This window comes from Dichomitus squalens (assembly GCF_000275845.1).
Source record: "Dichomitus squalens LYAD-421 SS1 unplaced genomic scaffold DICSQscaffold_23, whole genome shotgun sequence".
Classification (NCBI taxonomy): domain Eukaryota; kingdom Fungi; phylum Basidiomycota; class Agaricomycetes; order Polyporales; family Polyporaceae; genus Dichomitus; species Dichomitus squalens.
This window is the reverse complement of record NW_006766905.1, coordinates 53534-74785: the sequence shown is the minus strand read 5'-3', so window position 1 is coordinate 74785 and position 21252 is coordinate 53534. Positions and strand designations below refer to the sequence as shown.

Below are 21252 nucleotides of genomic sequence, written 5' to 3'. Positions count from 1 at the left end.
TCCGGGCTCGGGCTCGCGCATCCTATCGCATCAACGCCCACTGCGCCGGTCCCTGTCGCACGACTCTCTCCCGCTCTCAGGCTGCTTCCGACGCGGGCCTGGGGCTCGCTCGCTCGCCCGTGTGAGATCTGGCGATTCTGACGATGCGCAGGCGAGACGTAAGTACGGCGGGAGGCGCCGGACTTGTCCCCATTTCGGAGGTGGCATGTGGACGCTGTCCCGCCCATCAGCAACGCGGCGTGAACGAGGCACCGCAGCATATGCCCGCCCAGCGTGCTTCGGCACCTTGCCGCGGCTTCCCGCCATCGCCCCGAGGCCGCGGGCTGTTCAGGGTGAGAGACCCATATCCGCAACGTCGCGCTTGGATACTGACTGTGGGCATATCGCGACCACGTATCAGCGAACAATTGTCACTTGCATCCTCGGACGTCGAACCCCCGCCCGTCACCAGCACTGTCACGATGCGTGCAGCGCAGTCGCCGACCCGCCTCGCCTCGATTTGTGCGAATGGGCAGCCTTCCGCAGGTCTTCCTCGCCGTGCATCTCGATCTCTGCAAACGGGGCTCTCGATCGACAACGTGGTATCCGGCTCGCGTTTGTGCGGGAGCGCGTGCCTCGAGGTGACGTGAGTGCGCCATATACATAGCGGCCAGACCCTGTTAGCGAACTCGGAGCGAGTCGCACGAGGATGTGCGCCTCCATCTGGTTCTTGGAAGCCTTCGCGCGTGTCGCGCGCCGCGCTCCCAGGAACGCTTGGTCAATCCCAACTCAAAACCTGCTACCCATTCGGTCAGAACAGAGCGATGGAAGTGCCAATCCCAGCCCATCCGCTGCGCCCCACGCACCCTGCGCGCCCGCGACGCCCAGCACTAGTTTCGCAGGCGGTGCCCAGCCGCGAGCCACAGGGAGATTAGATGGATTAGGATCAGGAATGGCGGGAGTCCGGAGCTCGGCGTACGTATCGTCTGCTCCTCGGGCTCGCGGAGGTGCCTGTGCTGTAATGCGCCAGGTTCGGACTCCCGGCGTCGTCTTGTGACTTACTTGCGAGCGTGTCGGTGTCCGAGCATGGCAGAGTCGCATGCCCACGTCAAGGGACATCGCCCCGCTCTTGCTCGGGATCAAGGCGAGGAAATCGTACTAGGCACCATGGCGCGATGGTCTGCCCCTCGGCGATTGCAACCCGCGCTGGTCCGAGTCCATGAGCGCGGCGTCGGACATGAGCCGCCGCTTCTCAGCCCGCTGTCACGGCGGAGACGCAGTTCGAGTCCGCCGCGCTTCCACTTCGAGGGGTTCGGCGACCTATCTGATTCGGTCGCGACGTTTCTATGCAGCGCGCGCGTGGTCTGGCGCGGGATAGCGCTGGATTCGCGATGGTCGACGCGGAGGCGGGGTCAGCGCAAGCAGAATTTCCAGATGCGAGGTCGGCGCGGCGTGGGCGGAAGTCCAAGGGTACTCAGTATCAATCAGGTGCCTTGGCGTCCCTCCGCTCGCGGGCGTCGGAGCGAGGCTTGGCAACAGCCACCCCGACGTTGCTCTCACCGTCTCTCAACAGAGTGTTTGGCCATCCTCCCTGTGCATCCAGCTGCCTTCGGCACTGGGGGCGCCGACGCCATTTATATGGATGGTGACTGCATAGACGCTCTCGTTTCAGCTTGCGCTCGTGACATCGCCGACAGAAGGCGGCCACACATATCGATTGGCATGCATCGCGGGTAGCCTCGGTTGGCTACTATTGAATCGCTAATAGCAACTTATCAACGGGTCTTCGGGTTGCCGGCTACCCACGCACCTGATCACCCTGGTCTGCAGACACGGTGCCTAGCATCGAGATGGACAGACATCTCACATCCCCCCGGTACCAGAGTACCAGTCCCGCCCTCTCGTCATGCAAGTATGAATCCGACGGCTCAGGAAGCTGAATGATTCACGCTGCGTCCGCGCCCCGTCCGCGCCTGTGCATGGTCGGACGGACATAGACAAGGTGCACACGCCCCCCGAATTCCCCGCCAGCCGCTCACACTTGAATACGTATTGGATCTCCCATATCTGGATCGCGGCAATTCACAGCGCCTTATGCTGTGTCGTGAGCCCGCCATGGGTGGCCGTAGATCGGCATTTGCGAATCTGATCGCACTCCGTGGTTCTGCGGTCTCGCGCTCATACCCCTGCCACCTGCCACCTGCCACCTGCCGCCTCCCTGCCGTCTCGCGCAATGCGCATCAGGCCGTCCTCGAGCTTCCTAAAACCACCGACGCGCTCGCACGCGCGGCCCGCTCTGGAACCTCAGGACGCGCGCGGGAGCACAAGACCCAAGGACAAGGTTCGGTTCGGGCGACCACTGGCATTCTGCTCGGTCAGTTGGTCGTGCAACACGCGGAGGGGGCGTGCCCGACTGCCTCGAGTCCGCGTCGTGCCGCTGACGTTCGCCTTCAGGCCCGCTGGATCCCTCTTTCTCTCGACGCCCAAGCTCTATCTGGCCGCTAGTTCTCCGACAGACGGGCCTCTCAACGCGCGCACGTTTCTGGATGGTCCATGTCCAACTAGGCGAAGTCGGATGTCGTCGCCGGCCTTCGAGGCACGAGGCAGAAGATCCAGCGCGCCCTCCATCGTACTGGCTCGTGCGGCCTTGTGCGGTCAACGCAGAGGGAGTCTTCGGTGGGCTTGAGAGCGCACGACACCGTTGATCGTGCGATGTGCCTTCTAACATCAACGATGACAGAGTGATATTTCATGCACCGCTCGCTGATCTCGTTGCCTTGTCTCTGAGGACCTTGCGTCTGGCGGCTGTACTCACTCTCGTGCTCACCTTCTGGCTGAATTCCTGGTCTGCGGCGACTCCGACAAAGGTTGATGATCTTCTCGGGCGACTGGCAGTGCCGCTGCTTGGTCATCGAGGTCTTGACGACCGATCCGCTCAATGTCTTTGCGTCGCACACGCAGCCGTCTACGGATAGCTCGAGTCCGTCGCAGCAGTCGTATACCGTGGCTATTTCCTACCGATTGACCATGTCGGTGGATCCTTTCGAAAGCTGTGCTACTAGAGCTGTGACTGCAGTCGTGCGACGCTCGACTTGACGCCTTTCTTACGTTGCTCCATTGCAGTCTCGACTCGATCCTAGAGACGCAGTCGACGGCCGCGCACGAAATGCATCGGACATATGCTGCGCTAAAGCAGAGATCTGTGGTCCAACAGCGCGTGCCAGTGCCCTTCGTCCGGATCTCACCGACTCGGACTACGGGCTGATTTGGAGGCGGGGTCGTGGACTATATCGTGCCGATACGCCCATATGCCGACAGTTATCATACGTCCGATCGCTATGAGGGCTCTCGATGCCGCTATCCAAGGAAGTGGGCGATCAACTCTACCTGGTGAATCAGTCCATTGTACTCTGGCTGTCCGTATTGGAGTTACCTGACACGGGAATTCGACTCTGTTTGGTTCAAACCACGTCCTCGGCTATCTCGCGCAGCCTCGAAGGGCCAGCGAGACTGACTGCCTACCGTGTTTAGTGGCTAACTCAGTGAGTAGCCTGGTCTTCCAATCTTTCCTCAGATGTTAACTTCCGGAGATGGCCGCGAGATACCGCATGTGGGTAAGTATACGGGACGCAAGGCGACCTCGGACACAAGGGATTGAACCTCCTACACGGGAGTTCAGACCCCCCAGGCCGCCGCAACATATGATATCTCGATGTCCTAACCCATATCGCCCATTCTTCCAGGCTCTCACCATTGCCACAAGCGCGTCATAACCCAAGGACTCGGTTTCGTCTTGGTGGTGATACAGATGAAGTCGGGCTGTGGTCATGCATCCGCCTCGATGGCAAGGAAGCCCAATACGCGCAACGCGTCAGCGACTCCTAAGACCTTAGGAACCTCGGAGGCTTCTAGCTTCCTCGCTTCACTCTAGGGCGGGGACCCGGCTCAACGTGGTGGACGCGTTGTGGCGAGCGGGCGACGAGAGCCTGGCCGCGCATGCGTTGCGGGCTGGCTAGCGCATCACGCGACTCGCCCTATACTCCGCATCCGTACTCGAGGCACGGAATGGAGCGCGGAATCCCGCCTTTCCGTCTTAAATGTGCAACTGCGGTGGATCGACTCACTTGAATTATATGATATTTGTGGTGGGGAGTCCGTGATATTCGACGCTCAATGGGTGTTGTCTTGCTGTTGATTGCGTCGTGCTCTGTCAGTGGACATCGTACCTAAGTTCTGATGGACATGGACACGCCACATCGCGGGCGCGATGTCCTCGTGGCTCGTACATGGTATGCTTCGTGTGCAGAGTGGGAGTTGCGGAAACCGGTAATTTCATCGTAAGATGCAGACACAGGATCTATAGTCATCGTCTTCAAGCCTCGGAGCGCCGTCGCTACATCTCGCAGGGCAGTAGTAGTCAGCGTCTGCGGCCCTGTGGCCGTCAGCCGGTCAATCTCAGCATTGCGTACGTGAGGTGCGCAGTTTCGCCATTGGAGGCAGCGCCATCTCGCCGTGTGCTGCAGAACGGTATGTGAAGTCCACGTCGGGGCTTCGGATGAAGTGTGTTCTCTAGCCTCTGCTCGCGTGCCACTCTAGCGTCACGCCTGATCAGTCACTATGTGGGAGAGTGAGAGAAAAGGTTCTGAACCCAAGGCCGCTGCAGCCCCTCTCCTTTGTTGTCTACCCGCGTACGCGCTGTCGTTTACGCAACCTGACCTCTCCGATTCCATGGAGCGTTCTCAACATCCTCGTGAGCGATATCAGGCCACCTTCATTGAGGTCGTACCTATTGACTGTGCCGTGCAGTGTCAATGCTCGCGTCCTTGTAGATCTAGACATCAACAGCGAGCCAACTCTGGCCGTGCTACATACCAGGTGTCGTCATACGGATACAGTTTCATCAGGTCAAGTATAGTGACGTTCAGCGAAGCCGGATTCTCCTCTCAACGATTGAGTACGTATGGCGAAATGTATGGTTGTCTGATAAGTGGTATGGGGCAGTGCAAGAAGTTCGACCTGGTTCGTACCTATGAGGCGTTTTGAGCAGTCAAGAGTCTGCCTTGAGGCGCGCGACCGCGGTTAGTCCGCCAGAGTGTGCGGCATCCATTATCCTAGTACGATCGCTGGTCTAGTGGTTGACTGCTGGCTTGTATCTGTCATGCGGCGCCAGGCCTTTGCTAGTGTGGTACTACAATATTAACCGCGAGCTTCGATTGAACAATCGTGAGGGGGATTCCGGGCTGGTCATCTGTTCAACGCTCAGAGCAAAGGCCAGTCCCGCGGAAGCAGATAATCAATCGATCGTTGAACGGGTCGGAGGCTCGCCTCGCCCAGGAGCGCCAACTGTGCGAGCTGTGACGATGCGCGCAGAGTAGGCGTGGCCAAATGACGCTAGGCTGTCACACTACGCGCCTTGTCACTAAGTAGAGTTTCTTTGTATCGCCTGATATGGGCGTCCCATTCTGCGGACCTATGGAAGGTGGAAGTCAGATATCAGATTCGGTGCGGACGGGGATAGCGTGCCCCTCGTGTTCAGAAATTTTCTGTGCTGGGAGTCATCCGCCGCGGGGCTCGCGATGCTACTGCGATAGGGGGGCAAGCTGCAGCATGACGAGGTAGCGGCCTCGGATGACCCGCTTCGCGCCTGCGGAGGTCTGGGGTGAACTACGCAGATCGAGTGTCCCCTTTGCCCTACCTGAGCATACCCTCTAACCTGAGCCGTCGTCTCCGTTGTACTTAGACATAAATTGCTCTGAATTTTCAGGACTTCCTAGCCGCTATTTTCTGCGTCCTCTGGGCCTCCGGCTTCTGGCCGCTAACTGGAGCTGTAGCACCGAACACCAGCACGGGATGTCTACAGAGCCGTATCACGTCTATGCCACGATCACCTACCTGTTTTGCATGTCTACACGACGGCGGCGCGTTCAAAGACTCGTTTTGAAAATATTCGGCCGGAACTTCCAGTGCGCGATGGCTAGCGGCGGCGAAGCCCGAGAGCGCACGGCGGGTGCGGTCAGGGAAAGTTCGACGCCGACTCGGTGGTGATTAACACAAACCCGAGCATTATATTCTGCAAGATACGTTGAAGTAACGTCGCCATGTCAAAGCGCCACGCCGATCAAAAAATACATCCATGGATAAACTCGAGCTGATCGCTGATACACCCTGGTCGTTGGTTCACGTCGATGGACCATGGTAAGCTGTGTGTGTACCAGATAGGGAGAGTGCGAGGAGGAGGGAAGCGGAATACGAGAAGCTATCGTCGGTCGGTCAGACCGCCTGCAGAGTGTAAGGTTTTGGCTTCGGTAGAGCGATGAATGCACTCACTTTGGTAAAGGAAATACGAAGCTATTCTGTGAACTGCTCGAAGAAGTTGCTTCGCCGTTCATAATTGATCATCCCACGTAGATGGCGGGCGACACCACATGGACGGCGGCTTGATGAAGGTTTGTTCCGACTTCTTCGACTCCTTCATCCGTCATCCTTCCAGAGCGGCCTTTGCCCGCTTCCAAGGCAGAGTCAGGGAAGTGTCGACGGCTTTGATATTACGACTGGTGTTGGGGTGCGTGATAGACCTGGACTGAATACCGGATTCGAATGACCGTCTTGTAGACAGGGCGAGGCGGTTCAATATCGCGTCGCTCTTTTGACACGTGCGGCCTGACGCAATCCAACGCAGCGTGTTCGCCGGCAGTGGCCGCGTCTTCAGTGCGTGTATGCCATGACCTATACGGACCCCTTCAAATATAGACAAGGAGTACCCAAGGTCTCATGAAAGTAATATCGCGTGATGCAGGACGAGATTGTCAACAGTCACGGATGTGGTTACGCCAGAGTCCGGCGAAGGAACAATCGAGCCTTCCGTAGTAACCGTGCAGAGATGCAGAACCTGGGGTGAGCATATTCGGCACATGGATCTGCACCGATTAGAAGCGCATCAGATATTTCTGTCAAAGTCGTGGCCTACTACATCTTGAGGTGACCCTCATACACTGCATGTAGTCCGGGCTGATTGGAGTCGGGGGCCGGAGCTTGAAGCTTTCACAACCCCTGATGTGATTGTATCTATGTATAAGGACTTGTAGGACCGATGAACTGACATACAACGTGAACGATGGGGCTTGGCTTCCTTACTTCCAGCGGGCTTCATTTCTGTCTTTGCCTTCTTGCCGCCGGTATCACCAATTTCCTAGTGCAGATACTCACATTGAACGACGCGGTGGACCCCTCAGCACGGTTGTTTGATCAGGCATTGCTGCTGATCAACCATAACAAAGTCGGTTCTCGAGATGGTATCACTCCTTACCGCGACCAAAACATGGAGATGGACGGCGTCCTCTCATCAGAGATACGAGTGAAGCGTGCGCTATCTCTTGCCTTCTTTAACCACCGTTAGCATTGGGAAACATGAGATGCTTCGTCTATTCGTGGGGAGGATGACTCCATTGGGGATATCGTCGTTGAGTAACGGTTGCGACAGCATTGGGATCCGAAAGCCGCGAGGGGATGAGTGTTGCCTTTCTGTGCACCTCGAGGTATCTGCCGAGCATTTTGGAAGAGTAGAACAGAGCAGCAGGAGCTGAGGACGCAGGCCGAGGTTAAGAAACATGGTGGAAACGCCAACGTCTACGAAGAGGGAGAGGTTTCCCGAAATGGAAGTATGGGGGAAGTGGCGGAACATGACTCCCCCAGTCGAGCGCCGGGGGCCGCAGTGGACGCATCCTCGTCCTCCTCCCACTCCATCTGCGACCACTGCTCTGAACCCGTCTCAGCATCATCATATCTATTGAATACGCCTCGCACTAGCTTGCACGGCCTCTCGCTTTCTCCTGCTTCTCGCTGTACTCCTTTCTACCTATCGATACCGCACTTGTTTAATGCCCCCACGGAGCAAGCGCAATGCAACCTCCCGTCGTCATCATCCCAGCTTGCAGATTCAGTCGTCTCCTCTTGGTACCCCTCTTCCTCCAGATCTACTCACGTTTGGACACGAGGCACCGCCCCAGACGACTTATCGCTCAGTGACTCCCGCCGTCTTTGAGCTAGAGCCACCGCCGTCCGATCCCGAGCTTGGTCGCGCGTCCACCGCTATCTGGGACGGACGAGACCAAGACGACCTACGTGCGGAATCCGTTGACTATGCCCACATCATGTACGGTCCTGGGACCAGCGAGTCCGACATTGATGACGGCGGCCCGGCATCTCCTTCTACGTCCCCTCCTGGACCGTCGTCACTAGGCAACAACTTCGTCATGGAGGATGAGCCAACCGCTGGACTCTCCGCTCTCAGCAAGCTGGCTAATGCAGCGGAAGATACGACCTCAGACGACTCGTCATTAAGCAGGAGTGTGGGGCATATCAGATCTCCGGTACTTGCACGGTAAGTCCTCTCATCGTGCTGGCACGCTGCCCTCGATTTTTGCAATCCCGCTGCTATATGTTTCCATGAATGAAACGGGCCGCGTGGAGAATTCGGGAGTAGCAACTTTCGACCTTATATTGGAAACGCGGGCACATCTTGGAGATACTATGGCAGATCGGTCTATACCTCGAGTGTGAGGCGGAGGTCGAGTGGTGCACTCAGACATGACGGCGTCATGCGGGAGGATCTTGGAAGAATGGCACGCAGTTGTCAGCATATACCTCGCGTTCCACTCCTTCGCACTTGTCGTTCCTCCATGCACCGTAAATGGCTTTCTGAAAGAGGCAATGTAGAAGCCGTTGCACTATTCTGGACATGTGTCGTGTTACATGACAGCGGTCCAGATTCCTTTGTCTCCTCTACGGGAGCTGTCTCATTGGTCGCGACCACCCTTGGCCTCACGATCATCAAGTCGTGTCTTCTCGTTCACAGCCCCGTTTCTGTGGAGGCGCGGCTGGGACTGTCATTGAAGATAAGCAGCTACCATAGTTAACACCCTCCTTACTCACGAGGCGTGGTGGAATTCCGGATTGTGTTGTTCGTCTTCCTGCACTGCGAGATTCCCAACCTGGGTCTATCACACAGTTCGCTGCGTACGAGCACCGGCATGAGATTCACAAGGTTACAACGTGGTGAATGAAACAAGGGTGGAACCGCGAATAACCTGCAAACTCTAAAACTCGGGGCTAGCGCCTAGCATGGCTCCAGACTCCCTTGACTCCTTGCCTTCTACCTACCATTCGTCGCTCGGATCTGACCATGACATTGACTGCAGTCGCTCACACCATCCTGACGATAGGGAACCGACTCCTCTAGAGACGTTTTCTAGGACGATCCGGAACTACGTACCATCCTCGATCCCCATTCCCTCTGCCGCGCCGTCCCCACCACGCGTCTCGCGCCCAGTGTCATTCGGTAGCTTCCTCAGTCCTTCGACCCACGCTGCTTCGCCTTCCGCGACCCGCGAGCGCCAGCGAGATCACGATTGGAAGCGTCGCGGCAGCGATGCTTCCTCTGCCGCAGACCTGCGTAGACAATGGCCCGGCCAACGTAGATCCGAACCCGGAGGAGAGATGCCCGTATTCAGTCTGGACGACGACATTTCCGAAGACGGCCCGCGCGAGGATGGCAGACAGGTCACACGCTATCCTGGCGTCGGCGATACGGAGGAAGTGCTCTGGGCGGGGTGGGACACGCTCGCGGATGTCTCGGATGAGGGCAGTGAGCAAGCGAGGACGAGGTACGCACGCATGTTTCGTTGTGTTCCTCATCCGAAGTCGCACCGCTCAGCATGCGATTGCTCGCGCGCGAGACCGAGGAAACATCCGTTCTGTGACCAATGCAGACTGATTGCATCAATTTCGTCCATGTGTATTCCCAGGTCCGTTCTCATGCTCGGCTACCCGAGTGGGTTGCAACTGTGGGATTGCTCGAACCTGGGATCGGTTTCCGAGCTTCTCAACCTGACGGGTGCGCAATGGGGCGCTGTGGAATTTGCGGGGGTCCTGCCAGACCCCCCGCAGGTGGAGGAGGAATTTCGCCCAAAGAGGCCGCTGATTGGTTTCTCGTGAGTTATCATTGCTCCGGCAGTGTCGATGGCGCTGAATCGGCTGACCATGATGTATCTAGGTCTCGTACTCCCCAAGGAACAGATTTCCTTGTATATTCTTTACGAACGCACGAAGTCGTCAAGAGACTATCACTAATTGGATTCACGTCGTTTGCTGCATCTAGTCAATTTATCATCCTCGTGTGTACCGTACTTGCTGTCTCATGTTCACGTTCCGTGCTAACTAGCCTCCACAGTGTACATCAAACCCACCAAGTCTTCACATTATCTCCAGCTGTACATTTGCGTCATTGTACATTATCCCTTCAGCATCACTTGTTCCTTTCACGTTCCCGCCAGCACAATCGACATCATCACCAACGAAGCCAACATTCAATGATGTACCCTCTCTAGATTTAGACCAACACTACCCATCTTTACGTGCCTCACCGCTGCCACGACCGATATACGCCCTTTCTAATCGCCTCCTGGCATACGTCTCTCCGCCTTCCCGTCAAGATGCCGCACCCGCGGCCACCCCGGGTCAGGCGCATACTAGTGTTCCTATCACGGCCTCCGAGGCCCCGCTCAAGTTTGGCTTAGGTATGTCTCAGGCAGACCTTGGGAATGCCGCCGTCAAGATCGGTGGTAGCGTCCTTAGCGGGATGAAGACCCTCGGCGGCATCGCGTTTTCCGCTGCGCGTGCCGGCGTCAGCGCTGCAGTCTCGGGTGAGCAGACCTCTATCCACTCGCGGAACATATCCGCCTCGGGAGGGTCAGCCACAAACGCTCTGGGCATGTTCTTCTCGAAGAGTGCTCCAGCCGCCACTGCCTCGCCGCATGAGTACCAGACGGCCGCGGATCGTCGACGGCGTAGCCTCCGCGTGTCCTCGCCCATCGAGGGTAGTTTTGATCCGCAGGCGACTGTCACCCCTCGCTCATTCCCTCCGCCAACTTCCCCGACCGCGCCTACGTCGGGGTGCAACGTCATCGTGGTCGACCTCTACCCGTTACAAGTGTCGTCTTCAGCTCAGCCTGAGCCGGTCGCCCAATTTACGTTCGCGCGGCCGCAGGCTCTCAGCGGCCTCAAGTTCTCTCCGGAAGGCACCAGCTTGGCGCTCTGTTCGAAGGACGGACATGCCGTTCGAACCTTTCGACTACGTCCGACACCTCGCCTTTCGCGGCGGCCACCACCGGATGCCCCTTCGCAGGACTCTCGGTCGAGGAGTGGCAAGGAGCACGCAACAGCGCCCAAGGTCCGCCAAACGTCGTCATCAATGACCCCAGAGCATCTATTGGAGTCGATGCAGCATGTTTACACACTCCGACGAGGACGCACGTCCGCTGTCGTCGAGTCCTTGGAGTGGGCGCATGACAAGATGTGGTTCGGGATGAGTTCACGCAAGCGGACCATCCATGTCTTTGCGACGAACCCGCTTGGTGGCAAGCCGGACGGAAGCAGCCATCTTATAGGTAGGGTTGTCAACAGCCGAGAGCTGGTGAGTACTTTTCCACTGGCTGCGATGTCTAAGTTTCTAACAGTAGTACAGAACACCTCGTCGACTGAACTGTCGCCACTCGTGCGCGTGAGGCTCAAGTCGCAGCCTTCAGAGTCGGCTAGTATTCCTTGCACGTTTACGTTCTTACGATCCTCCGAGGCGATCCTTCCTCTGTCGCTTCTCCCACCAGCAACGGTGCACTTTTCTGCGTCATCATCCCCTTCGTCCGTGTCCAGCGGGCTCTCAAGGCATCCTGTCTCTCCGGCACAGCGCCCAACTCGCCCTACTAACTACAAGGACCTGCTCGTATTTGACCCAAATGATGGTACACTTGCTCTACATCGTATCTTCGTAGAGCGTGCAGCGGTGGACCAGGCCGTCGTTCCTGGTTCCATTCCGGTTGTCGGGGGCACCAGCATTTCGCTTCCCGGCATGAGTACCTTCGCTCGTCACATGGGCTCTTCGCCTCCGGCTGGCTTGAGCACGAGCCCCCGCACTACATCAGGCTCAGGCTTGGCCCAGATGATGGATAAACCCACTGGGCTCGTAGGTCGGGAGAATCTAGTCAGCACCTGGTCCCTCGCACGGGGTCGGTCATGGCCTGAGGTCAAGCAGAGCCTAAGGCAAGTGCGACCCGGCGCCGGACGATTCGGTAGTACTGCTAAATCTGAGTACGTGTTACCGCCCCTGAATCCATCTGCTAGCACTAATACCGCATACAGCTGGTTATCCCGCGCGGAATTATCGACATTCTCGCTATCGCCCAAGGTCTCACCTAGGCTTATCTATCTTTCGCATCAATTCTCATTCTACGCATTGGGCGAGGACTACCACGCCCTCATCCGGAGTTATCACTTTGACATACCTTCTAGCAAAATCGAAGTGCGGAAACCAATTGAGGTCAACGCGTTCGCTTCTGAGGAGACTGAGGCGTTCGTACAAGACCTCTCTCCTCACCACGACATCAGCATGGGCCGCGTACCCTCATCGTTCGACGGGCCGCTAGCGTCTGCGCTCTCTGCACAACTGCACCCACCCAACCCCTCCCCACCGGTTCTCCCCATGCTCCCTAACGGCACATCCGGTTCTGGAGCCAAGTCGCTCATCAATGCGATCCCCATCCGACAGGTAGCGGTAGGCATTCAAGATGGAATGACTGAAGGTATTGGTCGGATTCGTCGTGAATTTGGCAAGGCGCGCTCTCCGCGGCTGGCCGCGCGTCCTGACGCTGCTCTGTCGTCCTCCGTTCCCCTCGAGTTTGACGAAGAGGACGAAGATTTCCTCGTCAAGGACGTTTTTGGACCTTCTCTGGAAGGCGAGACCGAGGCAGATGTCATCTCGCGCTCAGCGTCTGCATCCACTGGTGTCGGAGCCGTCGGTGGGGACTCGGCTGCTAGCATCTCCACACCATCGACCAACATCGATCCCTTGCCTATCGAAGAAGATGAAGGCCAACAGCCGTGGCAAGGCTGGGGGCCAGAAGACAAGCAGGCCATCGATGACGCTGAACGTTTCGACGACATCACAGTAGGGTTTTTGGATGAAGAGCACGAAACGATGCGCGAGCGGGAGACGGCAGTGAAGAAGGGCTTGGGAAAGAAACGACGAGGACGGAGGGCATGAGCCTGGTTAGCGCGTTATGTGCGCGGTGTTGTGCATGCGCTGGTTCAGCCACAACGCGACGCGTTGGCGTGTAGCCCTCGGTACGGATGCGGCACTTTTGTTTTGAATGCGGCCTCTGGCCGAGGACAGTTGTCTGTAGCTCCCCGGGACTTGCGTGGTTTGTAGGATATATGTTCAGAAGCGAGAAGGCAAGAAGAAATGAAGAATGCACTATAGTAACAGATCATGCATGCTCGAGAATCCGAGTTACATTGCGGCTGAGGTGGGCAACGTATCATATTGAACAGTCCTCGCAAATCCTTTATTCTTTTCCCGCGGTCGGATCACGATGAGGTATGTACATATTGTGCCTTCGTCTTCGACAAGATGTGAACTCACGATCCACTTTGCTATAACGTCTGGCCAGAGTCGAATTTGAGTCACTTGATGTCGGTTGTCGGCGCAGTGCCGACACGTCCCTAGGGAGCTTCTTCTACGTGTTCGTGCAATCAATCACTCGGTCATCGGTACTCCAATTGGGCGACGGTCAGATTGGCAAGGGAGTGAGTGTTCTGTCGTTCGGCGCTGCTAGAGCTCATTTCACCCCTGTGGGTCCTTGGAAGTTCAGCCGCGAAAGAACCGAGATGGGCGATTACTCTATGGCTTCCCCTGCAGGTAGAAATGCTTGCGCGACGTTTCTATTGCTCACAGAAGTCAGGAGGGATTCTAGAACGACTCCCACGCATCCATTCAAACCGCCCTCGCCTCTATCTCTGCCAAATGTCCCCACGCCTCCTCCACGGGGACGTTTCGTTTCGTCTCCCGAGACACCCAGAGCATAGGACATCGTATCAACGGATGCAGTCAATCAGGCGTGCGAAGACTCACATGATGCTGCGCTCTCGATTACAATTCCTGCATTTCAGCGACATTTATCCCCAATTAGCGAGTGTGTATCGCGCGGGACATAGTGACAGCACACCAATCGTATGACTTCGTGGGTATCGGCTCTCATATGATGTCCGAACGTTTCCATAAAGATTGAATTGATGCGTCCAGGTGTTAATGTGCTCGCTCATGAACTTTGAGGACGATCCCTGAATCGCACCCACGACGACAAGCGCGAAACTGAACCTTGGCATGGTTCGACTTACAGGGCTATTTAGTATCTACCTGTTCACCCAGGTCGGCCTCGCAACGAACCTCGTCCTGGCTCCGGACTGGGTGAGTCGAAGATTGGTCTTGTACACTCCATATCCTTACTACCTATCTGGGCAGCCCTTTGATATCACGACTCTTAGCGCGCCAGACGAGTCGATCACAGCGAAGTTTGTATCATTCGGCGCTACGCTTACGGAGCTCTGGGTCAAGGCCAGGGATGGGAAGGCGAGGGACATTGTTCTCGGATACGACAATAACGTCAGGTCAAATTTGTGATACCGAGCGGCATGAATGTGCTGACATTGACTTGTAGACGGAACTGTTGACTGACCCAGCGCATCCAGTATTCAATCCGATCGTTGGTCGGTAAGTCCAAATAGGAACCTACACCTCAGAGCTTTCCACTGATCCGTGTGAAGATACGCAAACCGCATCAAGAATGGTGAGTAGTCGACGTAGGGAGATCGGAATATACTCATCAGCGTTGTTCGCAGGAACGTTCTCCATCCCTATAACGAAGTATCCTCAGCCTGATGGACCGAACGTGTACCACATCCCGACCAACGACCATGATGGTAAGAGCACACAGGATGAGAATATGATGAAATCACGTGGCCAATATATGTCCAGGTCAAGATACGCTTCATGGCGGCATCTACGGCTGGGACAGACGGAACTGGACCATTGTCGAGCGGAACTCCACGAGCGTGACTTACTATCACCTCGACCGTGCAGACGAAGGCTTCCCCGGCTACGTCGAGGCACACGTTCGTATCGTCTCCCCTACTCTATCTGGCCACCAAGTCAAGTTGATCTCGCTCGCACCCTCCCTGGCAGGTGACGCACACAGTCGAGAACGGGGGAACGCTCAAGACATCTATTCACGCGAGTGCAACGGAGAAGACCCCTATCATGCTCACGCAACATATCTACTGGAACCTCGACGCGTTTCAGGGCAGTGACAACATCCTCAATCACAAGCTTCATGTCGACGCGTCGAAGGTCGTAGCAGTCGACGGTGATGCTATCCCTACCGGTGAATTCATCAACGTTGATGGCACACCATACGACTTCCGCGAGACGCAGGCAATTGGGGCGAGGTGGAACGATACAGTCGGCCTGTGTGGCGGCGGTGTGTCCCCTCGGCTGCACTGTGATTGAACATGAGTTGAGCAGACACAGGTTGTCAAGGATATGACAATTGCTGGATCTATGACAATGATGAAGAGCAGAACGCGGGCGTGTCCCTCTGGAGCGATCTCTCTGGTATCAGGTCAGTTTCATTGACCAGGGGCGAGTGCCTAACGCTTACATTCTTATCCCTCTATAGGCTTGACGTGACAACAAGTAACCCTGCCGTCCAGGTCTACACCGGCTATTGGCTCGACACGCCACGCAAACTTGTCCACGGAGGCCCAGATCTCAACTACACCAAGTGGTCTGCTGTCGCCATTGAGCAGGAGGGCTACATCGACGCAATCAATACTCCCGAATGGGGTGTCGACCAGATATGTAAGCTCAGTTTCTTTACGCACGCTAGTATGTTGTCTGCTAACCATCGGGTAGACTATCCCGGAAAGGACTACACTTGGGAATCGGTGTACCGGTTTTCCAGGCTTCCATGATAGTGGATTGCAGGAATGGAATTGTCGATGAACTCCGGCTGAACTCCGGCTGTAAATGAATGGATTGGTGGCCTTTGGGGATCTGTACATGGCATGGTGACTGCGTCGTCTCTTCGTAAATAAGTTGGACAATGAAGTCCCCGCGAGCTCATGTAAATGACAGACAGAGTAACAGAGAAGCTCTGGAGGAGAAACCGTCGCACGCGGGCACAAGGCTTGTAGGAGTATGCTCTCGATATATCGCGTGTCATGAACCGCCCGCCATGAGATGGTCTGGCACACGAAACCATTGATGACAATGAGACTCTCTCTCTCACGGTCACCATGGCTGCCGGGCTGAATGCGATACAGCTTAAAACGGAACAATGTGCCACGCTGATATGTCGTGGCTCCGCTGACAACGTTACTTGACCATTATGTACCAGGACGTAGCCATATATGCCTGAGAGGAAGGACGAAAAGGCGCAACCCTGCGTACAAGCTAGGCCGCGTAGATGCATACATTGTCATCGTTTGGTGGCGCCCCTTCCAGATTTTCCATGTCTTCGTCCTCCGTGTTCGTCATTAGTAACGTCTAAGAACCCGCCGAGCTCGAGCGCGTTACGCGCTGCTTGGTTGATATGCTTGAACCTATCCGGACCTAAATGAATGCCGCCAAAGTAGCGCGTTACGACTACGAGGACATCGTCGACCTCCTAGAGACGACGTCCCGATTGTGATAGTAAATGTCTAGTGGATAGACGTTTAGCGGCTGGTGCGTACCAAGATCTGTAGTAGGTGTGCCAGACGCCCGCCAGCTGCGGTCTCTCCGTCGTCATCGTTGTCTGGAAACCAAGGACTTCAGTGCGACAGTACGCGAACGAGGGGATACAGGGGACGTACCTTGGTGCAGAATACTGCCGACGCGACACCGCCATGCGTTGATGATAGGATGAGCCGCGCGGGCGATACGGCGGTCTGACATGAGGTGGGCGAGGATGATGGGGACCTGACAGAGTACCGTTTAGACGAATTGAACACGAACATAAATTGTGGACATACCTGCGCAGGATCGGTTATACGACACGCGCGGCCGACAAATGAACTCTTGCGGTCTTGGATAGGCTCCGCCTCAAAGATGTTGATGCCCGTGGGCATCTGCACGGGTGTGTCAACCACCGCCGCGTGGACCATTCCCCCATCGCCGGTCTTGTCCTCGCTCTCATGCCTCAATGCATCATGCCCACGCGCCCTCTCGTCCTCTCTCAGCAGCTGGCCTACCTTTCTTTCGCTGAAACGTTCACGAAGCCATTCCACACAACGCTCCTTCACCCACTCCAGCCCATCGAATACGCACTCCCCATCCGGTGCCCACTCGACCGCGCCCTGAGATATGTACGTCCGCAGTACAGTTCCAAAGAGCGGGGCATCGACGCCAAATGGGCCGATATATCGCGAGAGGAGCTGTAGTTGAGGAGGGGCAGAGGTCGGGTACTTTGGTGGGAGAGAGACGAGGATGTTGACGGGGTACGACTGCTCTGAACCGTCCACAGAGTCAATCCTGCATTCCCCACATTCATCAAGGGTGAGCGCACCCATCTCGCGAAGATGACAGAGATTGACTCACTCCAGGGTTACTTCGTATCGGATCGTCCCGGGATCTGGGTGTTGTCGGTCTATGTTTTGTACTCCTGGGCGATGGTCCGGCGACTTGCTACGTTCGCGCGACGGGGGTTTCCATAGTTGGACGGCTTCCTCCCCATATATGCTCTGAAGCACTAAGCAACGGGTTGTAGGGCATGCAGAGTTTCGATGGGAGGTAGGGCGCGTGGCGGGACAGATTAGACAGATGAGGACTCTGCGTGGACGGCAGCCATAGAGAGGAAGGGCGCGCACCGCCGAGCTCCAACGCGACGGCTTCGCGCGAGGGGTCGGGATCCGTCGAAAGTTGAGTGATGAGATCGTCCACAGTATCCGGGGTGAAGGCCATCGCCTGAGTATTTGAAACGTAGGGTCTGGCAGCAGACAGCGATGAATCGTATGATGTCGACTGTGCGTATGTAGAAGAAAAAGAGTAAACGATGTGCTCGTGACTAGCGAGTTCTGGGGAGGCAACGCGCACTGCCATCAGAAACGCGCAGCTACAGCTGATGTCAAAATATCGAGACCGTCCAGACTCCAGTCTGGCGAGTCTGGCGAACTCCCATAGATCACATGGCGCGAGAACATCGAGACCGTCCAGTCTACTTGGCTATGGTGCAGTTCACTTAAGGCCCTGGTCGGCTGCAGCCGATCTACAAATCGGCGCCCGCCAAAACAAAGATCGATCGGTTTGTAGCTCGTTCGGCGCTAGTTCTGCAAAACCAGATCAACGACGCCGGTCGGCAACTCGCCAACCCAGTCCGATTGCCAGTCATGACTTGGTTCAATGTTGTCATTGGCAGTGGTGCACGCGCAGATGTCCTCTCACTTGCCCCCCCTGCCTCCTCTCGAACCTCCTGTATGTGCTAAAGCTTGTGGATATAGGTTTACCCAGTCTAGACAGGAGCTATGATAACATGGGGGATCATGTATGTGGTGGCAGCTGCACCTGTAATGGTAGCAATGACTGCAACAGACCTCACATACCACTATATACCTGCACACTGGCATGTTAGGTTAGTCTGTTCACATTTCTGCTGCTTTTGCATTTTCCCCCTTCTCTCTCCTTCTGCTCCCCTTTCTTGGCAAGCAGAAGTTTAGATTATGGTCTGATCATTTGTGTGCTTTAGGTGTCGACATTCGGATTCGCTCAATGTCCATTCATCCACTACCTCTCCTGTCCTTATCCCCTTGTATGCAAGCTGTCTACCTCCAGAGTTTTACGACATCAACTTGGTAAGTGTCTGTTACGGCGAAGCATATCAGCACTCAAGGGGTCGTGTGCAGGTTATGCGCAATGAGAATGCAGACTGATGACAAGCTTAGCACACAAGGTTGACTGGGTGTCTGGAGGTTCAAGGTCACCAGGGGTCTAGGGAGTGAGAACACCTGATTGGTACAAGAGATCAAACTGGGGCGCCCAGTGCAGGACCTGTCCTTATATACTAAAGTACATGATCACTGACTAACCAGGTGTCACAGTTTTCCCGTGCCATGTGACCTGGGGGTCATGTGCACTAAGGCAGATGCGCACCTTAACCACAGACAGCTCGTATTGGAAACCGGAGCAGCCGGATTTGAACCCCGGACCTTGTGAAGGCTGGGAGCGCCCATGATCACTCACTGGCAGGTGACTGGTGTGTTAGCAGGGGCACTTACTCATTGGAAGGGGGCTGGACTTAGGACAACTCAGGTATTAGTCAAAAGATTGTCATGAGGCAGGTCACAGGACAGGACATTGTTACAAACACTCTGTGGGGGCATCTCTTTTTCCCTTCTCCTCGTATCCTCTCTACCATGCATTCTCTCTCCTTACGGCACAACCCGGACACTTGTACCTACCATGGTTCCAACACTATGCTTCCCATCCCTATTGTTCTCATCGCTATTGTTCTTTCCGCCATTGTACTACGTGGCCACAACACCACGTGACTCCTTTGTCCCCATTCGCTATTGTTCTCCATCATTATTGTCTTGTGACTATTGTTCTCCGATTAGTCAGTGACTGTGTACTTTAGTATATAAGGACAGGTCTTGCACTGGGCACCCCAGTTTAACCTCTTGTACCAATCAAGTGTTCTCACTCCCTAGACCCCTAGTGACCTCGAACCCCCAGACCCCCAGTGAACCAGTGTGCTAAGCCTGTCATCAGTCTGCGTCCTCGTTGTGCATAACCTGCACACAACCCCTTGAGTGCTGACACGCTTCGCCGTAACATAACCCAGACCCCAGCAACCTCGCCAACCACTGCGTCTACAGCGTCCCCTCCACCTACTCAGACTAAACCCATTACCACTCAGCCACTAGTCACTATGGAAACCACTGCTCCCCCACCTAAAGTAGTCGAAAGGAAGATTCGTCAGCCCTCCGACTTCTCTGGGGATTGTCTCGAAGCAAGCACCTTTCTGAACACCTGCTGGATGTACCTCCGTGTCAACAAGGATGCCTATTCAGACGATGAGGACAAGGTGATCTTTGTCCTGTTGTTCATGGTGGGGAGAACCGCTGCCCCTTGGAGAGAGGCATGTGAAGAAGATGTCTTCACGGTAGTAAACAATGAAGAGAAGGGTTTTGGCACCTTCACTGACTTCGCTAGGGACTTCAAAGCAGCCTTTGAACCTCTCTCCCCAGTCATGGATTCAATTACCAAGCTCAAGGCCCTGAAGCAGACAGGCCTAGCTAAAGACTATATTGCCCTCTTCCGACCTCTAGCAGCGCATTCAGGGGTCAAGGAGTTAGAAGTCCTGTCTGACTACTTCCTGTCCAGACTATCCTCTAGACTTGTTTGAAACATTCTCTCAGCTCAGACACTACTCACAGACATAGAGGGATATTACTCTTTGACCGTTAGGCTGGATTTGCAGTGGCGTAAAGCCACGGAGTACACAGAGGCCTCCAAGCCTTCCCAGCCAACATCTGCCCCTTCGAAGCCCACTGGCTCGACATCTGCCAATTCAGTATGCTTGCGAAAGCTGACAGACGAGGAGCGTGCCCTACTGGCCAGTAAGGGGGCTTGCTTCCACTGTTGTTAAGTGGGTCACATCACTCAGAAGTGCCCTCTCCAAGGAAACAATCCGAAGCAGAGTACAAGCAAGCCCACCTTTCAGAAGATTCGCTCTCTGAACACACAGGAGGAGAAACCCAGTCCCCCCTCCGAACGTTCCATCGACCACATTCGTGGGGTGTTCCAAGGTCTTTCCATACAGGAGAAACAGGAGGTGGTTACCTTGGTGGAAAGGGAGGGTTTTTGAAGTGGTCGCCTACCTCCACGTTAGGATGACTGCTGGTCACAGTATCTCCAGTAATTGTAGCAGACATATCCAAGCAATCCATGTATATACCTGTCTCTCTTACTTGTGAGAACCAAACCGTTGAAACCCATGCCCTCATTGACTCAGGAGTGGGAGGACTTTTCATTGACAAGGCCTTTGCCACCAAGTCTCGGCTCCCTAATACACTGTTACCGGCTCCAATTCCAGTCTACAACGTAGATGGTGCACTGAGCTCACAAGGATCTATCACACATGCTGTCCACACAACCCTAAATGCTGCGGGAGTTGACGGTGACTCCTAACTACTGTCAACTGCCCTGGGCAATGAAACTGTCATCCTGGGGTTACCATGGCTGCAGCAACAGAAGGCGGTCATCGACTGGGCACACAACACAGTTGAGATCGCAGAAATAAGGCCAGAACTGTTGAATCTCATATTATGTAATTGAGCTCACATTGTGCTCACGATGGTCTTGTTTCGTCTTGTACTGTATATTTTGTCTCAGAGTCTTGTCTACATGTA

At 55.5% G+C, this 21252-nt stretch overlaps 5 protein-coding genes across 5 annotated transcripts; 4 read left to right on the top strand and 1 right to left on the bottom strand.

Annotated features, from left to right (window-relative positions):
* Positions 1-7093: 7093 nt before the first annotated feature.
* On the top strand, positions 7094-13292 carry DICSQDRAFT_162191 (uncharacterized protein; the record flags this gene model as incomplete). Its single annotated transcript, XM_007367130.1, has 8 exons — positions 7094-7340; positions 7951-8359; positions 9177-9641; positions 9783-9968; positions 10031-10151; positions 10208-11449; positions 11501-12120; positions 12172-13292. 8 exons carry the CDS (start codon positions 7094-7096, stop codon positions 13070-13072), a joined length of 4191 nt encoding a protein of 1396 aa, XP_007367192.1. The 3' UTR covers positions 13073-13292.
* Positions 13293-14191: 899 nt separating this feature from the next.
* DICSQDRAFT_127917 (galactose mutarotase-like protein) lies at positions 14192-15837 on the top strand (the record flags this gene model as incomplete). The annotated part of the gene is made up of 10 exons (XM_007367129.1): positions 14192-14275; positions 14330-14470; positions 14526-14578; positions 14632-14654; positions 14707-14787; positions 14843-14979; positions 15050-15344; positions 15395-15485; positions 15543-15724; positions 15779-15837. 10 exons carry the CDS (start codon positions 14192-14194, stop codon positions 15835-15837), a joined length of 1146 nt encoding a protein of 381 aa, XP_007367191.1.
* Positions 15838-16267: 430 nt separating this feature from the next.
* DICSQDRAFT_107976 (uncharacterized protein) lies at positions 16268-17806 on the bottom strand (the record flags this gene model as incomplete). Its single annotated transcript, XM_007367128.1, has 6 exons — positions 16268-16532; positions 16600-16661; positions 16720-16825; positions 16879-17377; positions 17444-17594; positions 17713-17806. The coding sequence occupies 6 exons, from the start codon at positions 17804-17806 to the stop codon at positions 16344-16346; spliced, it is 1101 nt and encodes a 366-aa protein (XP_007367190.1). The 3' UTR covers positions 16268-16343.
* A 1963-nt stretch (positions 17807-19769) lies between these two features.
* Positions 19770-20246, top strand: DICSQDRAFT_63821 (uncharacterized protein; the record flags this gene model as incomplete). Its single annotated transcript, XM_007367127.1, has 1 exon — positions 19770-20246. One exon carries the CDS (start codon positions 19770-19772, stop codon positions 20244-20246), a length of 477 nt encoding a protein of 158 aa, XP_007367189.1.
* A 246-nt stretch (positions 20247-20492) lies between these two features.
* DICSQDRAFT_63954 (uncharacterized protein) lies at positions 20493-20708 on the top strand (the record flags this gene model as incomplete). The annotated part of the gene is made up of 1 exon (XM_007367126.1): positions 20493-20708. A coding segment is annotated over one exon (216 nt), but the record flags the coding sequence as incomplete, so codon positions are not given.
* Between the last annotated feature and the right edge of the window lie 544 nt (positions 20709-21252).